General features: G+C 39.9%; 1 protein-coding gene across 3 annotated transcripts in view; it reads right to left on the reverse strand.

The window, feature by feature from the left end:
• The window catches only part of USP42 (ubiquitin specific peptidase 42), a 76,201-nt gene that overhangs the window by 27,586 nt on the left and 22,599 nt on the right, over positions 1 to 26,016 (reverse strand). For 2 of the 3 annotated variants that reach the window (XR_005784816.1, XM_040455847.1), the window contains exons 1-3: positions 23,474 to 24,850; positions 21,923 to 22,172; positions 18,730 to 18,930 (exon numbers count right to left, since the gene is read on the reverse strand). Coding sequence is in view for 2 of the 3 variants with exons in the window: in XM_040455847.1 (XP_040311781.1) it covers positions 18,730 to 18,930; positions 21,923 to 22,163 (442 nt within the window). In the remaining variant the exon portion in view is untranslated. Of the gene's footprint in view, positions 1 to 18,729; positions 18,931 to 21,922; positions 22,173 to 23,473; positions 24,851 to 26,016 lie in introns of those variants that run through there. The other variant, XM_040455848.1, reaches the window with a different exon arrangement.

Genomic DNA, 26,016 nt, shown 5'->3' on the forward strand with positions numbered 1-26,016 from the left:
GGGTGGGGGGTGGGGGTGGGGCAATGAACAGATGCTCAGGGACCTGTGGGACTCTAACAAAACATGTAGCACACATGTCAGACTCCCAGAGGAGCCCCAGAGGGCTGAAAAAGTATTACACAGAAGGAAGGCTCAAAATTTCCCAAATGTGGTAAAAAATAGAAGTCTATAGATTCAAGAAGCTGAGCAAACCCCAAACAGGAAAAAAAAAACCTATCCCAAAACATATCATAACTAAACTTCTGAAAACTAAAGACAGAATCTTGAAAGCAGTGAAAGAAAACAGTACACTACCTATGAAAGTGTGTGTGTATGTGTGTGTGTGTATGAAATAAACAAGAAAAATGACAGACTTCAGATCAAAAATGGTGGAGGCCAGAGGAAGTGGCACTATTTTCAAGGTCTGAATGAAAAGGAATATCCGCCCAGAACCCTACACACAGTGGAAATACCCTTCAGGAATGAAGGCAAAATCAAGACGTTCTCAGATGAAGCAAAAACTAAGAAAATCTGGGGGCGCCTGGGTGGCTCAGTCGGTTGAGCATCCGACTTCGGCTCGGGTCATGATCTCGCAGTCCATGAGTTCAAGCCCCGCGTCGGGCTCTGTGCTGACCGCTAAGAGCCTGGAGCCTGCTTCATATTCTGTGCCTGCCTCTCTCTCTCTGCCCCTCCCCTGCTCACGCTCTGTCTCTCAAAAATAATGTTAAAAAAAAAAAATTAAAAAAACAAACTAAGAGAATCTGTCACCAGTACACATACCTTAAAAGAATGACTAAAATAATTCTCTCAACAAAAAGGGAATGATTTTTTAAAAACAGAAACCCTGGAACATCAAAAAGGAGGAAAGAAATAGTAACAAAAAATAAAGGCAAATATAATAGGCTTTCTTTTTCTCAAGTTTCTAACTTATGTGACGATCAAAAAAATTATAACACTGTCACTGATATGGTTCTAAATGTAAGTGGACGAAATATTTAATTACCTGACAATTAGGGGAGACTAAAGAGAGGTAGAAGTTAAGGTTTCTACACTTAGCTTTATTTGGTAAAATGACACCAGTAGACTCTGATAAGTTATGTATATATAATGCAAACCTAGAGTAACCACTAAAAAGACTACATATACTCAAAAATGTTAAAAATAAATCAAAACAAAATTATAAAAAAAAATTCACGTAACCCACAGGAAGGCAGGGAGAAGGAAACAAAAACAAAAAACAGAGAGAAAACAAAATGACAGACTTAAGTTCTGATTTGTCAATAAGCTTAAAAATGTAAATGTTCTAAATATACCAATTAAAAAAACCCAGATTAACAAAGTAGATGGGATAACGTGACTCAATCATATGATACCTCCATTTTATATGTATATATATACATACATATATATATACATGTGTATATATACATACATATATACACACACATATATACATATATATGTGTATATATGTATGTGTATATACATACACATATATATATACATATGCACCAAAACTTACAGCAATCCTCAATGTGTTTGTACCAAACAACAAAGCTGCAATACACATGAAGCAAACTCTGATAGAACTGAAAACAGACATAGAGAAATCCACAACTAGAGCTGCAAACCTCAACATCCTTCTGTCCATAAATGAACAATGAGAAAATCAGCAAGGATACAGAACTCAGCAATATCATCAGCCAATGGGATATGGACAACTTATAGAACACTCCAGACAACAGCACTATACAAATTCATTTCAAGGGTTCATGGAACATATACCAAGATAGACCATATCCTGGGCCACAAAACAAACCTCAAAAAATTGAAGAGACCAGAACCTGGGTGGCCCAGTCAGTTGAGTGCTGAACTTAGGTTCAGGTCATGATCTCACGGTTTGTCAGTTTGAGCCCCCCACTGGGATCACTGCTCTCAGTGCAGAGCCTCCTTTGGATGCTGTGTCTCCCTTTCTCTGTCCCTCCCCTGCTTGTGCACACGTGATCGCTTGAGCTCTCCCTCGCTCTCAAAAAAATAAATAAAATAAATAACACATTTAAAAATTTTAAGGGAATTGAAATAATAAAGGATAGGTTTTCTACCACACTGGAATCATAATAGAAATTAGAGAAAGATAACAGGAAAATCAATGAACACCTGGAAACTAAGTAACATGCTTCTATATAATCCATGGATCAAAAAATAAATATCAAGGGAAACTTAAAAATGCACTGAACTAATGAAAAAACAACATATCAAAAATGCAGAGACACAGCTAAAGCATTGCTGAAAGGGCAACGTATGGGTATTGCCAATATCAGAAACAAAACCCTGCAGATACAAAAAATTGAATTTGTAATTTAAAAACTCTCAAAAAGTACAGCTCCAGACCAAGATAGCTTCACTGATAAAGGCCACCAAATGTTTAAATACGAACCTACATCAAGTCCACACAATCTCTTCAAAAATCCAGAGGAGTTAATGTATCCCAAATTCATTTTTTATAAAACTAGTATTACCCTGATAATGAACCAAACAAATATGGTACAAAGTTAGAAAACAGACCACCATCTCTCATGAATAGATATGTAAAATTCCTTAATAAAATATTACAAGTAAAATTCAGCAAAACTCAAAAACGATTACGCATCAGAGGAGAGAGGGGAAGATGCCACGGACTAGGAGGACCCGAGGCTCAACTCGTCCCACGAATACAAGATAACTGTCAAGTCATCCCAAATACCCTAGAAATTGATCTGAGAACTGGCAGAACAAACTCCACAACTAGAGGCAGAGGAGAGGCCACATGAAGGAGGAGGAAGAGCAGAGCCACAGACTGGGAGAGAAAATGTGGCTCCTGCAGTAGGGAGGGAGCTGCAGTCACTGAAGAGGGCAGGGCAAGAGACATACTGGCACACAGGGCAGTGCAAGGGGAGAAGAATCCCCAGAGCAACTGGCTCGCAAAGCAAAAGGTTCCAAATTTCCTGAGTTCTTACCACCCAAAGGGTTTAAAGCCTGGAGTTTTAAAGGTCAGAGTAAGTGGCTCTGGTAGAGATCAGAAGACACTGCTGCTGCTCTTGGAGAAAACAGACCTACAGCGTGGAAACAAGATCTGACGAGTGCCTGAGGCACACAGTAGGGAGGTTAGCTGCTCATCACAGAGCATGTCCAAGAAAGAGAGTGTTCACAGAGAGACCCCCTTGGGAACAAAGACACTGGCCACCAGCATTTCCTTCCCTCTGCCCTGCAGTGTAAACAAGGAGCCACCTGTGGGAACCAGGACAGCACTAACACTCACTACCTAACATGCTGACGCTAAGCCCTCCCCACCCCACCCCCCCCCCCCATGCTCTGGAAGAACCTCCCTTCCCAGTCACACTTGCCACAGTCCCAGTGCAGCAGGTCCCTCCCCCAGAAGACCAAACTAAACCCCTGCTGACCTCCATCCCCCCAGCCAGGAGTTTTTCAAGGCCTCAGTTCTGGGTGGCAGCAGCAACAGGTCTCATTTTACAAGCAGATCAGGGCACACCAGTTAAAACTCATCACATTCAGGCCAGGGACCAAACACTGCCCACAACAGGCAAAGAGAGCCTCTGCAGACAATCAGCCTGAAAGGTAAAGTGGCCAGAATACAACAGCAGAGCACACGCAGCTCACGGTGGAGACATTCCTGGCAGCGCCAGGCCTTGGGGAACAGGAGATACTACACTGCAGGGCACTATGTGACCTCTCCATAAAGTCATTACCCTCAAAAACCAGGAACCATAGGTCACTTTCCTAACACACAGAAACAAGCACAGGGACTTAGACAAAATGAGAAGACAGAGGAATTTGCCCCAAATGAAAGAACAGGAAGGCCATGGCCAGAGATCTGAGTGGAACAGTTTTAAGAAACACAGCTGACGGAGAATTTAAAGCAATGATCATAAGGATACTAGCTGGACTTGAGAAAAGAGTGGAGGACATCAGTGAGACCATTAACAGAGATAAGGAATAACATAGCAGAGATAAAGGGCTCAATAAATGAAGTGAGAAACATGCTTGATGGAATAAACAGCAGGTTGGAAGAAGCAGAAGAACAAATTAATGGTCTAAAAGAGTAATGGAAAGTTATCAAGCTGAACAAAAGAGAGAAAAAAGAATTATGCAAAACAAGAATAGGCTTAGGGAATTCAGTGACTCCATCAAACATAACATTCATAGTGGGATCCCAGAAGAAGAGAAAAAAAGAAGCTGAGAATTTATTTGAAGAAATAATAGCTGACAACTTCCTTAATCTGGGGAAGGAAATAGATATATTGATCCAGGAGGCACAGAGAACCCCCGACAAAATCAACAAAAGTAGATCCACACCAAGACGTATTGTAATGGCAAAATATAGTGATAAAAAAATATTAAAAGCAGCAAGACAAATGAAGGCTGTTACATACAAAGGAAACCCTGTAAGGCTACCAGCGGATTTTTCAGTAGAAACTTTCCAAGCCGGAAAGCAGTGGCATAATATATTTAAAGTGCTGAATGGGAAAAACCTGCAGCCAAAAATACTCTATCTAGCAAGGCTACCATTCAGCATAGGAGAGAGAGAGTTTCCCAGACAAACAAAAACTAAAGAAGTTAGTGGCCACTAAAACAGCCCTGCACGAAGTATTAAAGGTGACTCTTTGAGTGGAAAGGAAAGACCAGAAATGACAATATGAAGGTAGGAAGCACAAAAACAGTAAAAATGAATATTTCTGTAAAATATCCGTCAAGAAACTAACAACAGGATGTAAAATATGACACCATATACCTAAAATGTGAGGAAGAAAGGAGTAAAGAATAGGTTCCAACTTAAACAACCATCAAGTTAATATAGACTGCTATATGCAAAAGATGTTATACACAAACCTAATGGTAACCACGAATCAAAAACCAGTAATAAATACACAAAGAAGAAAAAGAAATCCAAATATATCACCAAAGAAAACCAGCAAACCATGAAAGAAAGACAAGAATGAATCAGAGAAAATCTTCAGAAACAACCACAAAACAAGTAGTAAAATGACAATAAATACATAGTTACCAATAATTATTTTGAATATAAGTGAACTAAACACTTCAATCAAAAGACACAGAATGACAGGGTGCCTGGGTGGCTCAGTCAGTTAAGTGTCCGACTTCAGCTCAGGTCATGATCTCACAGTTCATGGTTTGAGCTCTGCATCAGGCTCTGTGCTGATAGCTCCGAGCCAGGAGCCTGCTTCGGATTCTGTGTGTGTGTGTGTGTGTGTGTGTGTGTGTGTGTGTGTGTGTGTTTCTCTCTCTCCGCCCTTCCCACACTTGTGCGCACACCTGCTCACGCTAGCTCTCTCTCAAAAATAAACATTACAATAAATAAAAATAAAAATAAACAATAATAATAAAGGGGACAACCCAACAAGAAGACACTACAATTATAAATATTTATGCACCCAACATGAAAGTACCCAAATATATAAAACAGTAAATAATAAACATGAAGGAACTAATTGATAATACAATAACAGTAGGGGACTTTAACACCCCACTGACATCAATGGACAGATCATCTAAACAGAACATCCACAAGGAAGCAAAGGCTTCGAACGACACTGGACCAGATGGACTCAACAGGCATATTCAGAACATTCCATCCCAAAACAGCAGAATACACATTCATGTGCACATGGATCATTCTCCAGAATAGATCACACATTAGCCCACAAAACAACCCTCAACAAATTCAAGAAGATTGTAATCATACTATGAATCTTTTCTGACCAAACACTATGAAATTACAAGTCAACCACAAGAAAAAATCTGGAAAGACCACAAATACATGGATTAAAAAACATCATACTAAACAATGAATGGGTCAACCAGGAAATCAAAGACGAAATTTAAAAAGTAGAGGCACATGGGTGGCTCAGTTAAGTGTCTGACTCTTGATTTTGGTTCAGGTCATGATCCCATGTTTTGTGAAATGGAGCCTTGTGTCAGGCTCTGGGATGACAGCATGGAGCCTGTTTGGGATTCCCTTTCCACCTCTCTCTCTCTGTTCCCCTCCTACTTGTGCATGTACACACATGCTCTCTCAAAATAAATAAACATTCAAAAAAGGGTTTTTTTTTTAATAAATTAAAAAGTAATGGAAACAAATGAAAATGAAAACATAGTGGTCCAAAACCTTTCAGATGTAGCAAAAGCACTTCTAAGAGGGAAGATTACAACAATACAGGCTTACCTCAAGAAGCAAAAAAAAAAATCCCAAATAAACAACCTAACCTTGCACCTAAAGGAGCTAGAAAAAGAACAACAAAACAAAAAACCAGCAAAAGGAAGGAAATAATATAGATTAGAACAGAAATAAATGACACACAAACTAAAAAAATAATAGAATGGGTCAGTGAAGCCAAGAGCTGGTTCTTTAAAAAAAAAAAAAAAAAAAAAATCAATAAAATTGATAAACCTCTAGCCAGACTTTACCAAGAAAAAAAGAGAAAGGACTCAAACAAATAAAGTCACAAATGAGAGTGGAGAAACAACCAGAACCACAGAAATACAGTTAAGAGAATATTATGAAAAACTATGTGCCAACAAATTGGACAACCTGGAAAAAATGGATAAATTCCTAGAAACATACAAACTATCAAAACTGAAAGAGGAAGAAACAGAAAACTTAGACCAATAACCAGCAAAGAAATTGAATCAGTAATCAAAAAGCTCCCAACAAACCAAAGTTCAGGGCCAAATGGCTTCACAGGCAAATTCTACCAAACATTTAAAGAAGAATACCTATTCTTCTCAAGCTATGCTAAAAAACAAAAAAGGAAGGAAAACTTCCAAACTTATTCCATGAAGCCAACATTACCCTGATACCAAAACCAGATAAAGACTCCACTAAAAAGAGAACCACAGGCCAAAAGCCCTCATGAACATGGGTGCAAAAATCCTCAATAAAATACTAACAAACTGAATCCAACAATACATTAAAAAAATCATTCACCATGGGGCGCCTGGGTGGCGCAGTCGGTTAAGCGTCCGACTTCAGCCAGGTCACCATCTCGCGTGTCCGTGAGTTCGAGCCCCGCGTCAGGCTCTGTGCTGACAGCTCGGAGCCTGGAGCCTGTTTCGGATTCTGTGTCTCCCTCTCTCTCTCTGACCCTCCCCCATTCATGCTCTGTCTCTCTCTGTCTCAAAAATAAATAAACGTTAAAAAAAAAAAATTAAAAAAAAAAAATCATTCACCATGATCAAGTGGGATTTATTTCTGGGTTGCAAAGGAGGTTCAGTATTTACAAATTAATGTAATGCATCACATCAATTTAAAAAAACAAAACCATACGATCATTTCAACAGATGCAGGTTAAAGTACAACATCCAATTCATGATAAAACTGTCAACAAAGTAAGTTTGACATAATAAAGGCCATGTATGAAAAACTCACAGCTAGTATCATCCTCAATGGGAAAAAACTGAGAGCTTTCCCTCTATATTCAGCAACAAGACAGGGATGTCAGTCTCACCATTGTTATCCAACACAGTACTGGAAATCCTAGCCATAGCAATCAGACATGAAACAAAATAAAACGCATCCAAACTGGTAAGAAGTAAAACCTTCAGTACTTGCAGATGACACGATACTCAATATAGAAAACCTGAAAAGATTCCACCAAAAAACTACTAGAACTGACCAATGAATTCAGTGAAGTCATAGATACAAAATCAATGTACAGAAATCTGTAGCATTACTATACACCAATAATGAACCGGCAGAAAGAAAAATTAAGAAGTCTATCCCATTTACAATTGCACCAAAAACAATGATACCTAGGAATGAACCTAACCAAAGAAGAGAAAGAGCTGCACTTTGAAAACTATAAAACACTGATGAAAGAAACAGAAGAGGACACAAAGACATGGAAAGACACTCCATGCACATGGACTGGAAAAATATTGTTAAAATGTCTATGCTACCCATAGCAATCTACACATTTAATGCAATCCCTATCAAAATACCAACAGCAATTTTCAAAGAATTAGGACAAACAATCTTAAAATTTGTATGGAACCACAAAAGACCCCAAATAGCCAAAGCAATCTTGAAAAAGAAAAGCAAAGCTGGAGGCATTACGATTCCAGACTTCAAGTTATATTACAAAGCTGTAGTGGTCAAAACAGTACGGTACCAGCACAAAAACAGATATATGGATCAATAGAACACAACAGAAAATCCAGAAATGGGGGCGCCTGGGTGGCTCGGTGGGTTAAGCGTCCGACTTCGGCTCAGGTCATGATCTCGCAGTCTGTGAGTTCGAGCCCCGCGTCGGGCTCTGTGCTGACAGCTCAGAGCCTGGAGCCTGTTTCAGATTCTGTGTCTCCCTTTCTCTCTCTGCCCCTCCCCCCATTCATGCTCTGTCTCTGTCTCAAAAATAAATAAAACATTAAAAAAAATTTTTTTAAATAAAAATAAAAAATTAAAAAAAAAATCCAGAAATGAACCCACAATTACACTGTCAATTAATCTCAGACAAAGCAGAAAAGAATATCCAATTGGAAAAAGTGTCTTCAACAAGTGGTACTGGGAAAACTGTCAGTAACATGCAAAAGAATGAAACTGGGCCACTTTCTTACACCAACACAAAACCAAATTCAAAATGGACTAAAGACCTAAATATGAGACCTGAAACCATAAAAGTCCTAGAAGAGAGCACAGTAAGTAACCTCTTTGACATCAGTCATAGCAACAGCTTTCTAGACATGTCTCCTGAGGCAAGGGAAACAAAAGCAAAAAGAAACTATTGGGACTTCATCAAAATAAAAAGCTTCTGCCCAGCGAAGGAAACAATCAACAAAATTAAAAGGCAGCCCATGGAATAGAAGATATTTGCAAATGACATATCCGATTAGGGGATAGAATCCAAAATATATAAAGAACTTGTAAAACTCAACACCAAAAAACAACTAATCTAATTAAAAGATGGGCAGAAGGTATGAACAGACATTTCTCCAATACAACATCCAGATGGCCAACAGACACGTGAAAAGATGCTCGTGACCACTCATCGTCAGGGAAATGCAAATCAAAACCATAATGAGTTACCACCACACACCTGTCAGAATGGCTAAAATCAACAACACAAGAAACAACAGTGTTGGCAAGGATGCAGAGAAAAAGGAACCCTTGTGTACTGTCGATGGAATGCAAACTGGTGCAACCACTCTAGGAAAGAGTATGGAGCATCCTCAAAAAGTTAAAAATAGAACTACCCTACAATCCAGCAATTGCACTACTGGGTATTTACCCAAAGAATACAGAAGCACTAATTCATGCGTAATGCATCCCTATGTTCACAACAGCATTATTTACAATAACCAAGATATGGAAGCAGCCCAAGTGTCCACTGATTGATGAGCGGATAAAGAAGATGGAATATATACCCACAATGGAATATTAAGTCAGAAAAGGAATGAATTTTTGTCATTTGACATGACATGAACGTACTTAGAGAGCGTAATGCGAAGCATAAAAAGTCAGTCAGGGGTGCCTGGGTGGCTCAGTTGGTTAAGCGTCCGGACTCCTGATTTCAACTCAGGTCACAATCTTGTGGTTTGTGGGATCAATCCCCGCATCAGGCCCTACTTAGAGCACAGAGCCTGAGTGAGATTCTCTCTCTCTCTCTCTCTGCCCCTCCCCTGCTTGTGCACATGTGCAATCTCACTCTCTCAAGATAAACACTAAAAGTCAGAGAAAAACAAATACATGATTTCACTCACGTGTAATTTCAGAAACCAAACAAGCAAAGGGAAAAAAAGGGAGAGAGATAAACCAAGAAACACTCTTAACTACAGAGAACAAACTGATGGTTACCAGAGGGGAGGTGAGTAGGGGGATGGGTGAAATAGTTATGATGAGGACTGGGAGATTAAATAAAAACTTTTAAAAATAATAATACTAACTCCAATGACCAAATGGAGTTTATTCCAGGGATATAAAGACAACTGAATACTGAAATTGGAACATCTACCAGTATAATCTACCATATTAACAGGCTAAAGAAGAAATATCACATGATCACATCAATCTGATATAGAAAAAGCATTTGACAAAAATCAACACTTACTCATGATAGAAAGCAGAAAGCAGAAAAACAGAAATAGAACTTCTTTAACTTAATAAAGAGCATATACCATAAAACCTACTGCTAATATCAAACTAACTGCTCTTCTTTCTAATAACAAACAAGGCAAGGATGTCCACTCTCATTCTTACTCAACATAGTGCTGGAATTGTAGCCAGTGAAATAAGACAAGAAAAGGAAATAAAACGCATACCAATCAGTAAGGAATGACTAAAACTGTCCACACTTGCCTATAACAGGACTAATAGAAAAATCCAAGGAGCCTAAAAAAAAAAAAAACATGCCTAGAACTAATAAGTGAGTTTGGCAAGATCACAGAATATAAGATTAACATACAAAAATAAAATGTATCTTTATATACCAGCAATTAACATGTGGACACCAAAACTAAAAATATAATGCCACTTACAATCCCTCAAAAAATATTCAGGTGTAGATCTAACAAAATAAGACAAAACATGCTGAAACTACACAACAGGGATGAAAGTAAAGAAGATTTAAATAAATGGAGAAACATACCATATTCACAGATGGAAAATGTCAACCTAAGTAAAGATGTCAACTCTCTCCAAACTGAGATTCAGCTTTAACACAGCTCCTATCAAAATCTCAGCAAGATTTTTTTGTAGGTATAGACACTATTATTCTATAATTTACATGGAAAGACAAAACACCAAGAATAGCTAAAACAGTTTTGAAAGAGAATAAGTGAGTGGAATCATCCTATCTGATATCAAGACTTATGACATAGCTACTGTATGGAGGGACAGACATATACTTCAAGAGAACAGAATAGGAAGCCCAGAAACAGACCCACACAAATACGCCCAAGTGATTTTTTACAAAGATGTGAAAGCAATTCAACAGAGAGAAGACAGCCTTTTCAACAAATGGTGCTGGACTAACAGACATTTATAGACAAACAACTAACTTCACCCAAACCTCACATTATACAAAAATTAACTTAAATGGATTACACACCTAAAGTGTAAAAGTATAAAATTTTTAGAAAAACAAAAACAAAAACAAAAACAAACCAGGAGACAATCTTTAGGATCAAGAACTAGGCAAATATACTTTTAACTAAACTTAAACTAGGGGCGCTTGGATGGCTAGGTTGGTTAAGCATCCGACTCTTGATTTTGGCTCAGGTCACAGTCTCACCATTCAGGGGTTTGAGCCCTGCATCAGGCTCTCTCTGCCCCTCCTGTGCTCACTCAGTCTCTCTCTCTCTCTCTCTCTCTCTCTGCCCCTCCTGTGTGTGCTCTCTTAAAAATAAACTAAAAAACAAACAAAAAACCATAAACTAAACCAAAAGCATAATCCATGAAAGGTAAGATCAGATTTCACTAAAATTAAAAACTTTTGTTCTGTGAAAAACCTTGTTAAGGGGATGAAAAGACAGGCCTCAGACTAGAAGAAACTATTTGGAACCTGTATATCCAAAGGCCTGGTTACCTAAACTATGGAAAGAACTCTCAAAACTCAACAGAATAAAAACAAAGACTGCAATAGAGAACAAGCAAATGATAGCAAAGAGATACTTCACCAAAGAGGACATACAGATGGCATATAAACGCATGGAAACAAGTTCAAGACCTTTAGGCATTAGGGAAATACAAATTAAAACCACAAGATACCATTATATACTTATCAGTATGGCTAAAATGAAAAACAGTGACAACACCAAATGCTGGCAAAAACGCAGAGAAACCACTGGAGCGTCTGGGCGGCCCAGTCGGTTTAAGGGTCAGAGTCTTGATTTTGGCTCAGGTCATGATCTCACGGTTCAGGAGATCAAGCTTTGTGCCAGGCTCTGTGCTGACAGCACGAAAACTGCTTGGGATTCTCTCTCTCCCGTTCTCTCTCAAAATAAATAAATTTAGGGGCGCCTGGGTGGCTCAGTCGGTTAAGCGTCCGACTTCGGCTCAGGTCACGATCTCGCGGTCCGTGAGTTCGAGCCCTGCGTCGGGCTCTGTGCTGACTGCTCAGAGCCTGGAGCCTGTTTCAGATTCTGTCTCCCTCTCTCTCTGACCCTCCCCCGTTCATGCTCTGTCTCTGTCTCAAAAATAAATAAATGTGGAAAAAAAATTTTTAAATAAATAAATAAATAAATTTAAATAAACAAACTTGTTTTTTCTTTTTAATGCAGAGAAACTGGAAGTCTCACCCATTGCTGGTAGGACTGTAAAAATGGTCAGCCACTCTGAAAAACTGGCAGTTTCTTATAAAATCAAACACGCGCCTACCATATGAGCGAGTGAGTGCAGTCCTGGGCATTTACTCCAGAGAAACAGACATGTTCACACGCATGTTGTATGCTCTAATGCTTACAGCAGCTCTATTCACAATATCCCCAAACCGGACATAAGCCAGATGTCCTTTTATGGATGAGTGGTTAAAACAAGCCATGCTATGTCCACACCATAGACTACTACTCAACAATAAAATAAATACAATTTTAAAAACCCACACACAAATTATTAATACAACCTAAATGAATCTTCAGAGACTTATGCTGACTGAAAAGCCAATCCCAAAATGTTATATACTGCATAACTCAATATGTATATATATGACATTCTTGAAATGACAAAATTATAGAAATGAAAAATAGTTTAGTGGCTTCCAGGGGTTAAAGGAGGAGGTCGGGGCACAAGGAAAGTGGGCTTGGCTACAAAAGGGGAATATGACAGACTCTGTAATGATGGAAATGTTCTGTATCCTGACTGTATCGACGTCAATACCCTGGTTGAGATCCTGAAATAATAGTGTTACTACTGGGTAAACTGGGAAAGGTACATGAGATGTCTTTGTGTTATTTCTCACAACTGCATGCGAATCTACACTAAGGTTAGCTTTAAAAAGGCAAAATAATGACATTTCAGACTGAGAACGAAACCAATTACAGCAAAAAGCATAGTTCATCACTAGCAAGCAAAGTTAGGGAAGTCCTTTGGTCCTAAGGAAAAATACCAGATGGGAATCTACATCTACGTAAAGGAACAAAAGCAGTGGATATGGTATGTGAACAGGTAAGCATAGAAGATTTCTAAACAACCCTTAACTATTTAAAGCAAAACCTTTATAATTTATTTAAGGCAAAAATAACACAATATGTCGTCTGATTACAAGGCAGGTAGAACTAAAATGAACGACAACAAGAGCACAAATGCCAGGAGTGGGAAGATGAAAAGCGCATCGTCACAAAGCCCTTAGACCACACAAGCGAAACATCAGTTGAAGGTAAACTGTGATCGTTGAAAGATGCACGCCAAACCCTAAAGCAACCACTAAAAGTAGAAAACAAAGTTACAGAAAACATGCCAATAAAAGAGATTAAATATCATATCAGAAATAAATATCATAAAATTACTTATTCCGGGGCACCTGGGTGGCTTAGTCAGTTAAGCGTCCGACTTCGGCTCAGGGCATGATCTCGTGGCTCATGAGTTCAAGCCCCGCATCAGGCTCTGTGCTGACAGCTCAGAGCCTGGAGCCTGCTTCAGATGCTGTGTTGCCCTCTCCCTCGGCCCCTCCTCTGTTCCCTCTCTCTCTCTCTCTCTCTCTCAAAAATAAGTAAAACATTAAAAAGAATTTTTTAAAAATCATAAAATTACTCATTCCAAAAGAAGGCAGAAAAAGATGAAAAAGAGGACAAGGAATAAATGGAACTAATAGAAAACAAATGACAAGATGGTAAAATAAACCTACCCGTATTACCGTATTAATAATCTCATTAAATACCAATGGCTTATACCCCAAAACAAAACATGGAGACTGTAAGAAAAAAATTACCTGATAGGTTATTTATACAAGAAATCCACTTTAAGTATAAACACAAGTAGGTTAAATGTAAAAACATGGAAAAAGATATACCATGCAAACATCAATCATAAAAAAAAAACTGGAGAGGCTCTATTTACATCAAAGTAGATTTCAGAACAAAGCATATTATTTGGGATAAAGAGGGTAATTTCATAAATTATAAATAAGTCACTTCACCAAGAGGTCATAATAATCTTAGGTGAGTGACAGAGCTCCAAAGAGCTCCATAAGGCAAAATTAATAAAACAGGGAAAAAAACCAAATTCACAAATGTATTTCATTTCAATAGACCTCTCTCAAAATGTGACAGCATGAGTAGAAAAGCAGTAAGGACATAGAAGACAGCTTCAACAACATTATCAAATAACTGACCATAATCAGCATTTATAGAAACAAGACAACACAGACACTACACATCCTTATTAAGTAAATAATAATTATTAAGTGATGTGGGACAGTCACCAAGCTAGACCACGCTCTGGCACATAAAACAAACCTCAAGTTTAAAAAGATTCAAACAATAAAAAGTATACTCTGACCACAACAGAATTAAATTAGCTATCAGTAACAGGACAATTTCTGGAAAATCCTCAAACATTTGGCAACTCAACAACACACCTCTAAATAACCGCAAGGGCAATTAGAAAGTATGTTGACTGGAATAAATGTGAATACGTGAAATACTGAAATGTCTGGGATACAACTAAAGCAGTACTTAAAGGGAAATTTATAGCACTCAAAAGACTGGAAAAGATCTCAAATTAAATGACCTAAGCTTCCCCTTTAAGAAACTAGAATTGAGCGCATTAAATCCAGAGTGGGCAAGAGAAAAGGAATAATAAAAATAGTAATGAACATCAATGACACAGAAAACAAAATAACAATGAAACCAAGAGCTGGTTTTCTGAGAAGATCAGTAATAAGATGACTAAAACTCTAGTCAGATTGATCAGGAAAAAAGGAGGGGAGTCATGCACATCAGGAATAAGAGACAGAAAATCACTATAGATCCTTAAAAAATTAAAAAAGGATAACAGAACATTATGAACAAGTTTATGCCGACACATTCAACAAGACAAATTCCTTGAGAGACACAAACTAATCAAAGCTCCCTGATGAAAAAAAAAGATAACCTGAAGAGGCCTCTATCTATTAAAGACCTTAAATATGTAGTTAAAAACCTACCCGTGAGAAAACTCCAAGGCCCAAACATGTAAGAAATAACCCCAATTCTACACAAATTCTTCTAGGAAACAGAAGAAAATAATCCCAACATATTTCGTAATGCCACCGTTACCCTGATGCCAAAGTCAGACAAAAGCATAAGAAACTATAGATTAATATTCATCATGAACACAAAAGTTAAAAAATGTGTAGCAAATCCAATGATACATGGAAATCATAAGACATCATGACCAAGCTGGGCTCATCTCGGGAATGCAAATTTGGCTTAACATTCAAGTACAACACTCAGCCTCAGCATGATCAGACTCTACAGCTAACAGCATACGTAAAAGCCAGAGACTAAAATAAAACGCCTTCCCCCTAAAGTGAAGCAGGAGACATCTACGTCCACCACATCCATTCAACACTGTAAAGGAGGTGCTGGCCAGGGCACCACAGCAAGAAACAGCAAGCAGACCGGACATGCAGAAATAAAATTGTCCTCATTCATAGATCACACAATCGTCTCTACATAAAATCTCAAGAAACCTTTAAAACACACACACACACACACACACACAGTTACTAGAATTAATAAATTTACCACAGTTGCAAGACCTAAGATCAATATCCAAAAGTCACTGGCATTTTTATATTCTAGGAACAATCAGAAATCGAAATTCAAAAAATATTACCATTTATAACAACTTCCAAAAATATGCAATACTTAGGGACAAATCTGACAAGGGATGTGCACATTGTACTTGTACACTGAGAACTAAGTGCCACTGCTAAAAACATTAAAGAAAAGCTAAGTAAACGGAGGCATATACCTTGTTCGGGGGCAGAAAACAACGCTGTATAGATGTCAGTTCACCCCAAGTTAATTCACAGATTCAACACAATACCAATCAAAATCCCAGGAAGCTCTTTTGTAGAAATTGACCAACTGAGTCCAAAATACATTTGGAAATGCCAGAGACCAAAAAATGGCTAAAACAACTTTGAAAAAGGAGAACAAAGTTGGAAGACTTACCTGATTTTAAACTATTAAACATCTTGCAATCCAGACACTGTGGTGGTGTTGAGATAGAACAGTGGATCAGTGTAACAGAACAGAGTCCAGAAATAGATCCGTATGAATATGGTCAATTGATTTTTCACAAAGAAGCAAAGACAATTCAGTGAAGACAGAACTATCTCTTGAACAAAGAGTACAGGAACAACTGGATATCCATACTGAAAACCAGGACCTTCAATCCATTCTCCACACCACAAACAGAAATTAACTCAAAATGGATCACTGACCAGTATAAAAGTTCAAACTATCAAATTTGTAAAAGAATACAGAGAAAACCTTTGTGACCACTGGTGAGGCAAAGACTTAATACAACACTTAAAACACGACTGATGAAAAGAAAAAGTAGAGATGTGGAATTCTTCAAAGGGCAATGTGAAGAGAACACTCTCCCCCCCCCCCCCCCACTGCAAGACAGTCTGCAAACTACATATCTCATAAAGGACTTGTACACAGAACATATAAAAAGCTCTCAAAACCCAACAACAAGAAAACCACCCAATTTTAAATCAAGCAAAAGCTTCAGCCAAAAAAGTATGCAGATGGCAATTAGCTGTATGGAAAGGTGTTCAACATCATTAGTCATTAGGGAAGTGCAAATTAAGATCACGGTAAGGTAGTACTTGCTATGCCTATTAGAGCGGCTGATGTTGGAAAGAATGACCGTGCCAAATATTAGGCGACATACGGGACAAACTTTCATTCACTGCTAGTGGAAATGTAAGATGCCATGATCCCTGTGTGAAACAGACTGGAAGTTTATGTCCAGGTTAAGTACATACATACCATAGGACCAAGCCATTCCACTCCTACATATTTACCCAAGAGAAATGAAAACATCTCTTTCCAAAGACCTGTTTATACACGTTCACCACAGCTTAATTTGTGACAGTCCCAAATAAGAAACAACCCAAACGCCCGTCAACAGGTGGAGAGACAAAATGTGGCACATCCATACGATGAAATACTACTCAACAGTAAATACTGTTGATACATGTGACAACATGGAATAATGTTGAAATGACTGTACTAACTGAAGGAAGCCAGGCAACGTGTGAATACATGCCTCCATAATTCCACTACATGACACTCTAAAAACTAGAAACCAATCTATAGTAGACAGAGAGCATATCGGTGGCTGCCTGGGCTGGAGGGGATGCGGGGCAGGAAGGGGTGGAAGGGAGTGATTTCAAAGGAGGGCTGGGAAACTTTAGGGGGTGATGAATACATTCATTATCTTAATTGTGGTGATAGTTTCAAGGGAGTATGCAAACGTCAGAATGCACCAAACATATATTTTAAATATGTGCAATTTATATCAATGACACCTCAATAAAGCTAAATAAAGGTAAATGTACCTAAATACATATCTAATTACGTATGCCTTGATATACCTAAACAAAGGAAAAACAGAAAGAAAGAGAAAACTACCAATAGCATAAAAGACAGGCACCCAATTCTGGACACCCGGAGCTTCTGAATGTTTGTGTTGGTCCTGTCTCTCACTGTCCAGGTGCCAGTGCTGGGTTTCCATCCACACCCTGCTTTCATTACGCGCAAAAGTGAGGGGAAAGCTGTCTGTGGGGAACGAATTATGAACTCAGAAGGGAGAAAATGAGGACAAACAAAACGTTCGTTCTGTGACTTAGAGCCCCTCGGCAGTGAGATTCTAGGTGATTTTCCTTTGGTTTAGTTAAAATTTTCTGTACTTTCCAAATTCTTTACAAGTGTTATTTTGCTCTTTGGGGGGAAAACAGTTTTAAAAGAACCAGTTTAAATTCTCTATTAATTAAAGAACCATTCGAAAAGAAACCAAAGGCGTTCTCACCCTGATAATTAATGAACAGCACCTGAACACACACAAATCTCAGTATTAATGTAGATCAAACAAAGAACAGGGAGGTTTCCCTTAAAAGGGATGAAGGATGTTTACGATATATTTACAAGGTCAAACCTCAAAAACTGGCTATGTCCTAACTTCTGAATTCCACTAGTCAACCACTGAGCTGGTTGTCACCTATTCAAGACACATTTTAACTGATTTCCTGCCCTTCAGGTTGAAAGCTGAGCTCACATACCAAAGGGAAAGTCCTGTATGGATTTCCAGGAGGCTGGGGGCCGTAACAGGAGGTTCCTCTCCACAAAGGCTTATAAGCCTGTAACTGAATCAAGCCTTACAGTACAGGATGGAAACCGGGAGAGGCAGCATTTCCGAACTCTGCTTGTCCCGAGCTGTCGGTGGCAGACATTTATGTCACATTTTTTAGCAAGTGTAGAAAGCCAGCAGGGGGTTCAGAAATGCCAAATGCTGATAAAATATGTTTCTTTTTAAACAACTTCACAGGTCAAATTAGGTGCAAAACGCTTTTGAAGCAACCTGAGTACAGTTCTTAAGAGTCCTCCTCAATGGTTTCTAAGAGAACCAATTTCCTAGTGATCGTAGAATTCTTGGCTCAAGTCTTCACTTTCCCTGCACAGGAAAAATGGAAGTAGGCTAGCACGCCACAACACCACACAAGTAACATGACCCAGAACACTTACATGTCTTGGAGTGCTCATGTGATAGCATGTAATTGGCAAGAGGCGGCGTGTAAGTCAAACACTGCAATGCTGCATTGGCAAAACAGGTGTTGCCCAAATTCTGGAGCCCGGCTCCAACTCTGTGAGTTTGTTGCCACTTAAGACAAATTTTCTCAGATGGGAAAAGAACTTTTTGTGGAGGAGCAATGCCATCACCTAGGGCTAGAAAAACAAACAAGAAATATTTAAAAACAAAGCTTTACATGCTTCTCAAGCTAAATAAACAGCAACACATCAAACGGAATCTGATCAGGATTAGGTCACTACGAGCTAACCAGAAATACAGGGAAGAAAAGGGACGTTTTAAAAGACAGATCTTAGAGGGGCGCCTGGGTGGCTCAATCCGGTAAGCATTCGACTCTTGATGTTGACTCAGGTCATGATTTCTCGGTTCGTGAGATCGAGCCCCATGTGGTGCTTGTGCTGACAGCACAGAGCCTGCCTGGGACTCACTCACTTTCTCTCTCTCTCTCTCTCTCTCTCTCTCTCTGTCTCTCTCTCTCTCCCTCCCTCCCTCCCTCCGCCCCTCCTGCACACACACGTGTGCTTTCTCTTTAAGAAATAAACATTTGGGGCGCCTGGGTGGCGCAGTCGGTTAAGCGTCCGACTTCAGCCAGGTCACGATCTCGCGGTCCGGGAGTTCGAGCCCCGCGTCGGGCTCTGGGCTGATGGCTCAGAGCCTGGAGCCTGTTTCCGATTCTGTGTCTCCCTCTCTCTCTGCCCCTCCCCCGTTCATGCTCTGTCTCTCTCTGTCCCAAAAATAAATAAACGTTGAAAAAAAAAAAAAGAAATAAACATTTAAAAAATAAATAAGTGAAAGATCCTTGAATGTGGGAAATCTAAATAATTTGCTTTCTTCAATAAGTAAATTGCAAGGACAAAATGGGATGTTAAAAAAAACTTAAAGACACTTGCCAAATGCAAAGTATAGACCTTGTCCGTTGATTTCAACAAGCCAGCTGTTACAAAAAAAGTATATGGCAATCAGAGAAATTTTAATGTTGACGGGATTTTTAATATAAAGATGGTTTTTTTTTTTTTTTAATTTTTTTTTTCAACGTTTATTTATTTTTGGGACAGAGAGAGACAGAGCATGAACGGGGGAGGGGCAGAGAGAGAGGGAGACACAGAATCGGAAACAGGCTCCACGCTCTGAGCCATCAGCCCAGAGCCCGACGTGGGGCTCGAACTCACGGACCGCGAGATCGTGACCTGGCTGAAGTCGGACGCTTAACCGACTGCGCCACCCAGGCGCCCCGGTTTATTTTTTTTTTAATTTAATGTTTATTTATTTTTGAGAGAGAGAGTGCAGAGGGGTAGAAACAGAGGGAGACAGACACACACACACACACACAGAATCCGAAGGAGCTCCAGGCTCTGAGCTGTCAGCACAGAGCCCCAGGCGGGGCTCGAACCACACGAACCATGAGATCATGACCTGAGCCAAAGTCAGACACTTAACCCACTGAGCCACCCAGGCGCCCTGATGTTTTAATTTTTAGGAAATGATTATTTATGTATAACACTAAAATATGAATAGATAAAATATGAAGTCTTGGGCTTGCTTTATAATGCTGGCGAGGGGAGTAAATGGTGGAGGGTATAACTGGCTATGAATTGATAAATGTCAAAACTGACTGATCACTACATGAGAGCCCACTATAATTACTTTTACATCTACTTAAAAGTTTGCCACCACTATACATACAAAATGCAAAGTCCACTCTCTGTAACATTTGCTGCGGATGCTTCTACTCAGTACCGCCACCACCATCACTGCCCTCTTCACCAGCAATGCGCTTACAGAGTCCTTAGTAGGTCGATTCTAAGACCTGGTAGTGACGTCATCCCCATCTGACCAGGAAGGAAACCGGGTCTGAACTTAGGCTGCTGGGCATCACTACTGACATTCACAAGTACGCTGTACGTGGTCTAAAAGGTTTTTGTTTTTCTATTTTCAAGGCTTATAACAAACAGATTACTAATGATAACCACGTTAAAGGAACTTAGGTGAAGCTCAAAAAACAACTTATTTAGGAAAGTTCCCCATCATCCATGCGAAGACGACTTTTTCTGAAGTTGGCCATGTTCTCGGTGCCGCCAGATGCTGAAATGCCTTCATGGAGGATTCTCCATTTTAAAAGAGAAATTAATGAGTGTGAGTGCACACAAGTAGGCTTCAGCTCAGTGGGAATGGAAAGCAAAACCAGGAAAAAAGAAAGGAGTCCCCAGAGAGTGGGGGAAGAGCTCCCAAAAGGGCATGGCAGGGTGATGGGAGGTAAGGCCTGAGGAGAAAGGAGCCCCAGCAAGTAACGGGAAGCTGGAGTCAGCGAAAAGAAGTTCTGTGGGAAAGTCTTGCTGGTGAAGGTCTCTAAACTCTATGTGCAACATTCAATTACACTGTTTATTTTGTGACATAAATTTTCCTCCCACCAAACACCTTCAGCAAATCACCTCACAATATCACATTTACGATGAGGGTGCAAAAGGGCATTAAGAGCCACGTTATTCTAAGCCAAACGACGATCTCGATCTGAGCAGGACCGAATCTACTTTCTTTGCATTTCAAAGCTCCAAATTCACAAGTCTCAGAAGGACCCACTAAAGCGTCAATGTCTCATTTAACCCGGTGAGTTTTAACAAATGTAACATTTACATTATCTCCTCTCTTTCAAAGGACTTTATCACCACAGATGATTTTAACTGGCAAAAAAACCCCACAAACCAAAAAACCAAAACCAAACAAACAAACACCCCATGGTTGGGTAGAGCCATTTGACAAAATGCAACCATTTAAAAAAATATCTTTGAAATTTTAAAACACAGACATCTACTTAGGGAACTATGGTTAATTGACAAGTGAACCAAAGGCTTGCCCACCCCAAATCTCACCAAGATAAAGTTGATCCTTCAAAAAATAAGTAACAAAAGAAACTACAAATATTTTAATAATTAAACATACTCTGCGCTGTTACGATACCTAGCGAATCAGGAGCAAGCAGCACCGGAAAAGGACGCCTGTCAAATAACGTAACTGCTGGCACTCGGGTGGCAGTCTATCTTGGCAAAAGGAACCCCTCTCTGAAACTACCGACCAACGGACAGCACTTATCCAAGAGCTTCTTGGAGTGTTCCTGTCTCCAAAAAGTAGTACCTTGATCCTTCTGTGGTGACGGCTTGGATTTATCAGGTACAGATGAACTGGAATAAACTACAGCACCAGGCACTGGTCCTAGAGAAAGCGTGTGGTTTGAGACATCATTTAAGGAAGACACGGCCCCCCAGCTGGCAGAACCTGCATCCATGTCTCCAGGTGAGGCCGCCTCCGAGCTGCCAGGCGGATTCTGATAGGCTGGTGGCTCTGAGGCTTCAGAAGCTTTGTCAACTATGGTCATTGTTCAACTCTGCAAAAGACGAAACGCATACAGTTGTTTCATAAAGTGAGAAAAGGAACCTACTTTATTACGAGATCTTAGAAAATGATCCTAGCCGCACTTCGTTACTGTCAAACAAGTCACCGTAATACAAAGGCAGAGGTATTTTTTAGGTCTGAAATCACTTCCTTGGGACAGTTAGCACTGTGCTCATCTAAACATGTCAGCATTTTTTAAGTATAAGCCCTTCAATGAAATATTTGATTAGATCTTGTCACTCTATTCCAAGACCTCTAAAAGTCTCACGTTTCGGTTTATAATCAGGTACCTCAATTTCCAATTCTGTATATTTACCAAGAACCTACATATTTTTTCCTTATTGCTTAAAACTAGCATGTGAAATGTGCCAATCCATTTGACTCAATTTTAATTTCATATAGAATTCATCAGGGAAAAATCTCAACTCCATGAAGAGAAAAATCTAGCTTTAATTTTGAGCTTAAAGTCCAAAATGACTTGTTTGAAACACATTTAAAAAAAAAAAAAAAGCAAGTCTCACGGCATCTGGGTGGCTCAGTGAGTTAAGCATCTGACTCTAGATTTTGGCTCAGCTCATGATCTCTCGGTTCGTGAGACTGAGCCCCGCATGGGGTTCTGGGCTGACCGCACAGAGCGTGCTTGGGATTCGGTCTTCCTCTCTCTCTGCCCCTCCCTTGCTCGCTCATTCTCTCTCTCAAAATAAATAAACTTAAAAGAAAAAAAGGAAGTCTCACATTTGAAAATTTTTTCTGAGTAGGCTCATTTATTTGGTGTATGTACACGACTTTTTTTAAGTGAAGCCCATAGCATAAAACATTACTGACATCAAACTTGAACACAAATACTTATTATAAAAGTAATTATGTTTTCTCTCTGGATCTTATTTCTCTATCCTGGGGCTACTACTAATTAAGCATTTTCTACGTGCTGGACACTGTGTTAATCATGAACACACATAACTTAAACTTCATAATGGACCTGACCTGTGAGAGACTGCACAGACTCCACGGGCTCTATAAAACGGAGCGACTCTGACCCAAACTAGTCAGTCCCTAGGACAAGGCACCCGGCCCAACATCCCCGGCTAGGGCTCCCTCCAGCTCTATGGACCTAGTCAACGGAGTACAGGAATGTAAACTGCCCAGGGAAACCCAATCTCGTGTGCCACTCCTCCGTAAGTACCCTTTCTCCCTGGCCTGGCCTGGCGCCCCCCCACCCAGCATCTTAACACCCAGACTTGTCGCTGCCTGACCCGGGAACCTCTCCACACGCTCCCCACCTTCCATTCTCACCTGCTCTCTCTGGGCTCTCCCTCGCAGTTCTTCCTCTCCTAACTCCCCTCCATCCTTCCACCTCCGGCCGGTTAACACTTCCACTTTTCAGTTTAGAATCCATCTCCTCTGGGACGCCTTCCTTGACGACATCCGTCCCCTAAGGCCGGGTCAGAAGCCCTCCCGCAGGCCCCCACGGCAGCCTGGTGCGGATTCTGCGGTAGCGCTTCCGCCCCGACTTACTCCACGGGGGCTCCACCCGTTGCTCCCCATCATGCTTGCATTTCTATCCCCTGACCTGGAACCCAGAACGTTTTCCCCACATGTGCCCAACAAACGAATGAATCCTGAGGACAGGAAGGAACCAGCGTTTGCATTTAGCACCGGTTTGTGCTCAGTGACTTGCATACACTATCTCATTCACATACTGTATCTCGTTTCTACTCTGAAGCAGGAATAGCCTTTAAAACGTGTTTTAAAAAAATATTCAATACAGTCAAGTTGAAGGATGATAAACATCCACATGTGTGCCACCTCAACAAATGCTGTGGTGCACAGTCTGCTCACAAGAAGGTTTAAAGAAAAGCCTCAATTCTATTTCAATTCTATTGTAATTTAAAATTACGGCATAATTATAGCCCCCCCCCCGCCCCGAAAGCACAACCTTGAGAAATTTTGGGGATCTTATGTAGAAATAAAAAACTAGACGTTAGATTAGATCTTAATAAAATCAGAAATGAATTGTAAGTCAATCTAAGATACAGGATCTTCATTCAGGAGGAAAGCTTGAGCTGTGTTATCCAAATAAAGTCTACTCCATGGAACACAGTGAAGGCAAGAGTAAGAAAACAAAAGAAGAGGAAGAGGAGGAGCAAAAAGAAGAAAGCCAAAACAGAGTACTGAGGAAAGGTTAATTCAGCCTTATTTACAATAACATTTAATAGCAAAAACCTCGGTTTTCCCAGGATAAACATCCCTTCAGGACAATCATTAACAAATGACCAAATAAAGCCATTTTACTTGCTCTGATTGCCATGGGGGAGGGGGGGTGTCTTAAATGAAAATAATTAAGGAAAGCCTACTACTCAATCATCAATAACCATTTACCATTATAATTTGGGGAAAACAAACCCAAACTATCCATTTGTCTTCATTTGTATATTCAGCCAATGATTACTTATTCTAAAACCATCAAGTATCAAACTCAATTATGTCTGCTACAGAGATAACCCTTCTAGAAGCCAAGCAATACTGTATACAACCTAAGATTCATAAGATTCATACGGTTACGTGTTCTTTACTCTCAGTACAGCTTCTAAGAGTCACTGTTATATCAGGACTTTTAAGCAACTACTTCAAAGAAAAGTTAAAATTTCTCTCAGCATCTTGTGATGATATACAAAAAGTTACAAAACCATGTGTGAAATAAACAAGTACACGAATCAAGGTTGGATGTGCCGGGAGGAATGAGACAACAAATCGGCTTTACAAATGTTTCCTTTGCTTTAACTACAATCCTTTATTCAAAAGTTTTTAAATGCTCAGTCCCTTAAATGATATTTCTATCAAATACCAGAATGCATTATTCTTTCTCGTTTTAAAAATAAGCATATGGCTGTTTTAAACCTTGTAGCACTCCACATAAAGGTAACAATATCAATATATGTAAAAAGAAAAAAAAAAGAAAGAAGAAACTGATACACTCTGCTTCTTCATAAACAATGTAATCCACGTTCTTGTAACATTTCTACTTAAGAGGAAAACACACAAGCTTTAAAAAAGATAACAGCCTTGATTTCAATTACTTTTCAGTAAATGAAACGACTAGCCTTAAACCCTTACAAACCACTGTGGACTTGATTCAGTGATAAGAAAAGAAAGCGAAACTGACCTTAAATAAAAAACAAATCAGTAAAACTGATTATTCCTATCTCCTATGCACTTCGAATGAGTGATAGTCAAAAGAGTAAAATTATAGGTTCAAAATTTACAACTCAAAAATCCGGAGACTCCACGAAAATGCATGAGAACCTGTAATACTGCTGTTACCTTGAAAAAGAGGTGTTAACGAAACAGTTTCTTGACCAGCTTTACTGTTACCTGAGTGTATCCACTTTAAATAACCAACATGTTTCCCCATTAAACAAGTAAACCCTGAGGCCTCCCTGAACAGAAAAGAGCTATTCAACAAAAGTGATGTCTACTGCATTCATTATAACAAGGTGAAAGTCCTAGATTGTAAAACTTCGGTCCCGTCAAATTTTCATCTCAAACATCTGAAACTGATCACCCTCTCCCGCGACCCCCTCCAGGTAACCTGGCTCTTCTTGCCCCGAAAATAAAGAACAGGACCGAGGCGCACACGCTTTTGGGGACGCGCCGCCGGGGCCGGCCGGCCCCTCCTCTCCGCCCCCCCCCCCCGCCTCCCCCGAGGGTGCCCGCTCCGCCCCGGCGGCCGGCGTGGGGAACTCGGACACTCGGTGGCGGAGCCAGGTGGACGGCCCCGCGAGGGGCGACCGGCGTGCCGCGAAGGGGCGCCGGGGTGGGAAAGTTTGTCTGTCTCT

This window comes from Herpailurus yagouaroundi, unplaced genomic scaffold (genome assembly GCF_014898765.1).
Source record: "Herpailurus yagouaroundi ecotype Mexico unplaced genomic scaffold, PumYag 216, whole genome shotgun sequence".
Taxonomy (NCBI): domain Eukaryota; kingdom Metazoa; phylum Chordata; class Mammalia; order Carnivora; family Felidae; genus Herpailurus; species Herpailurus yagouaroundi.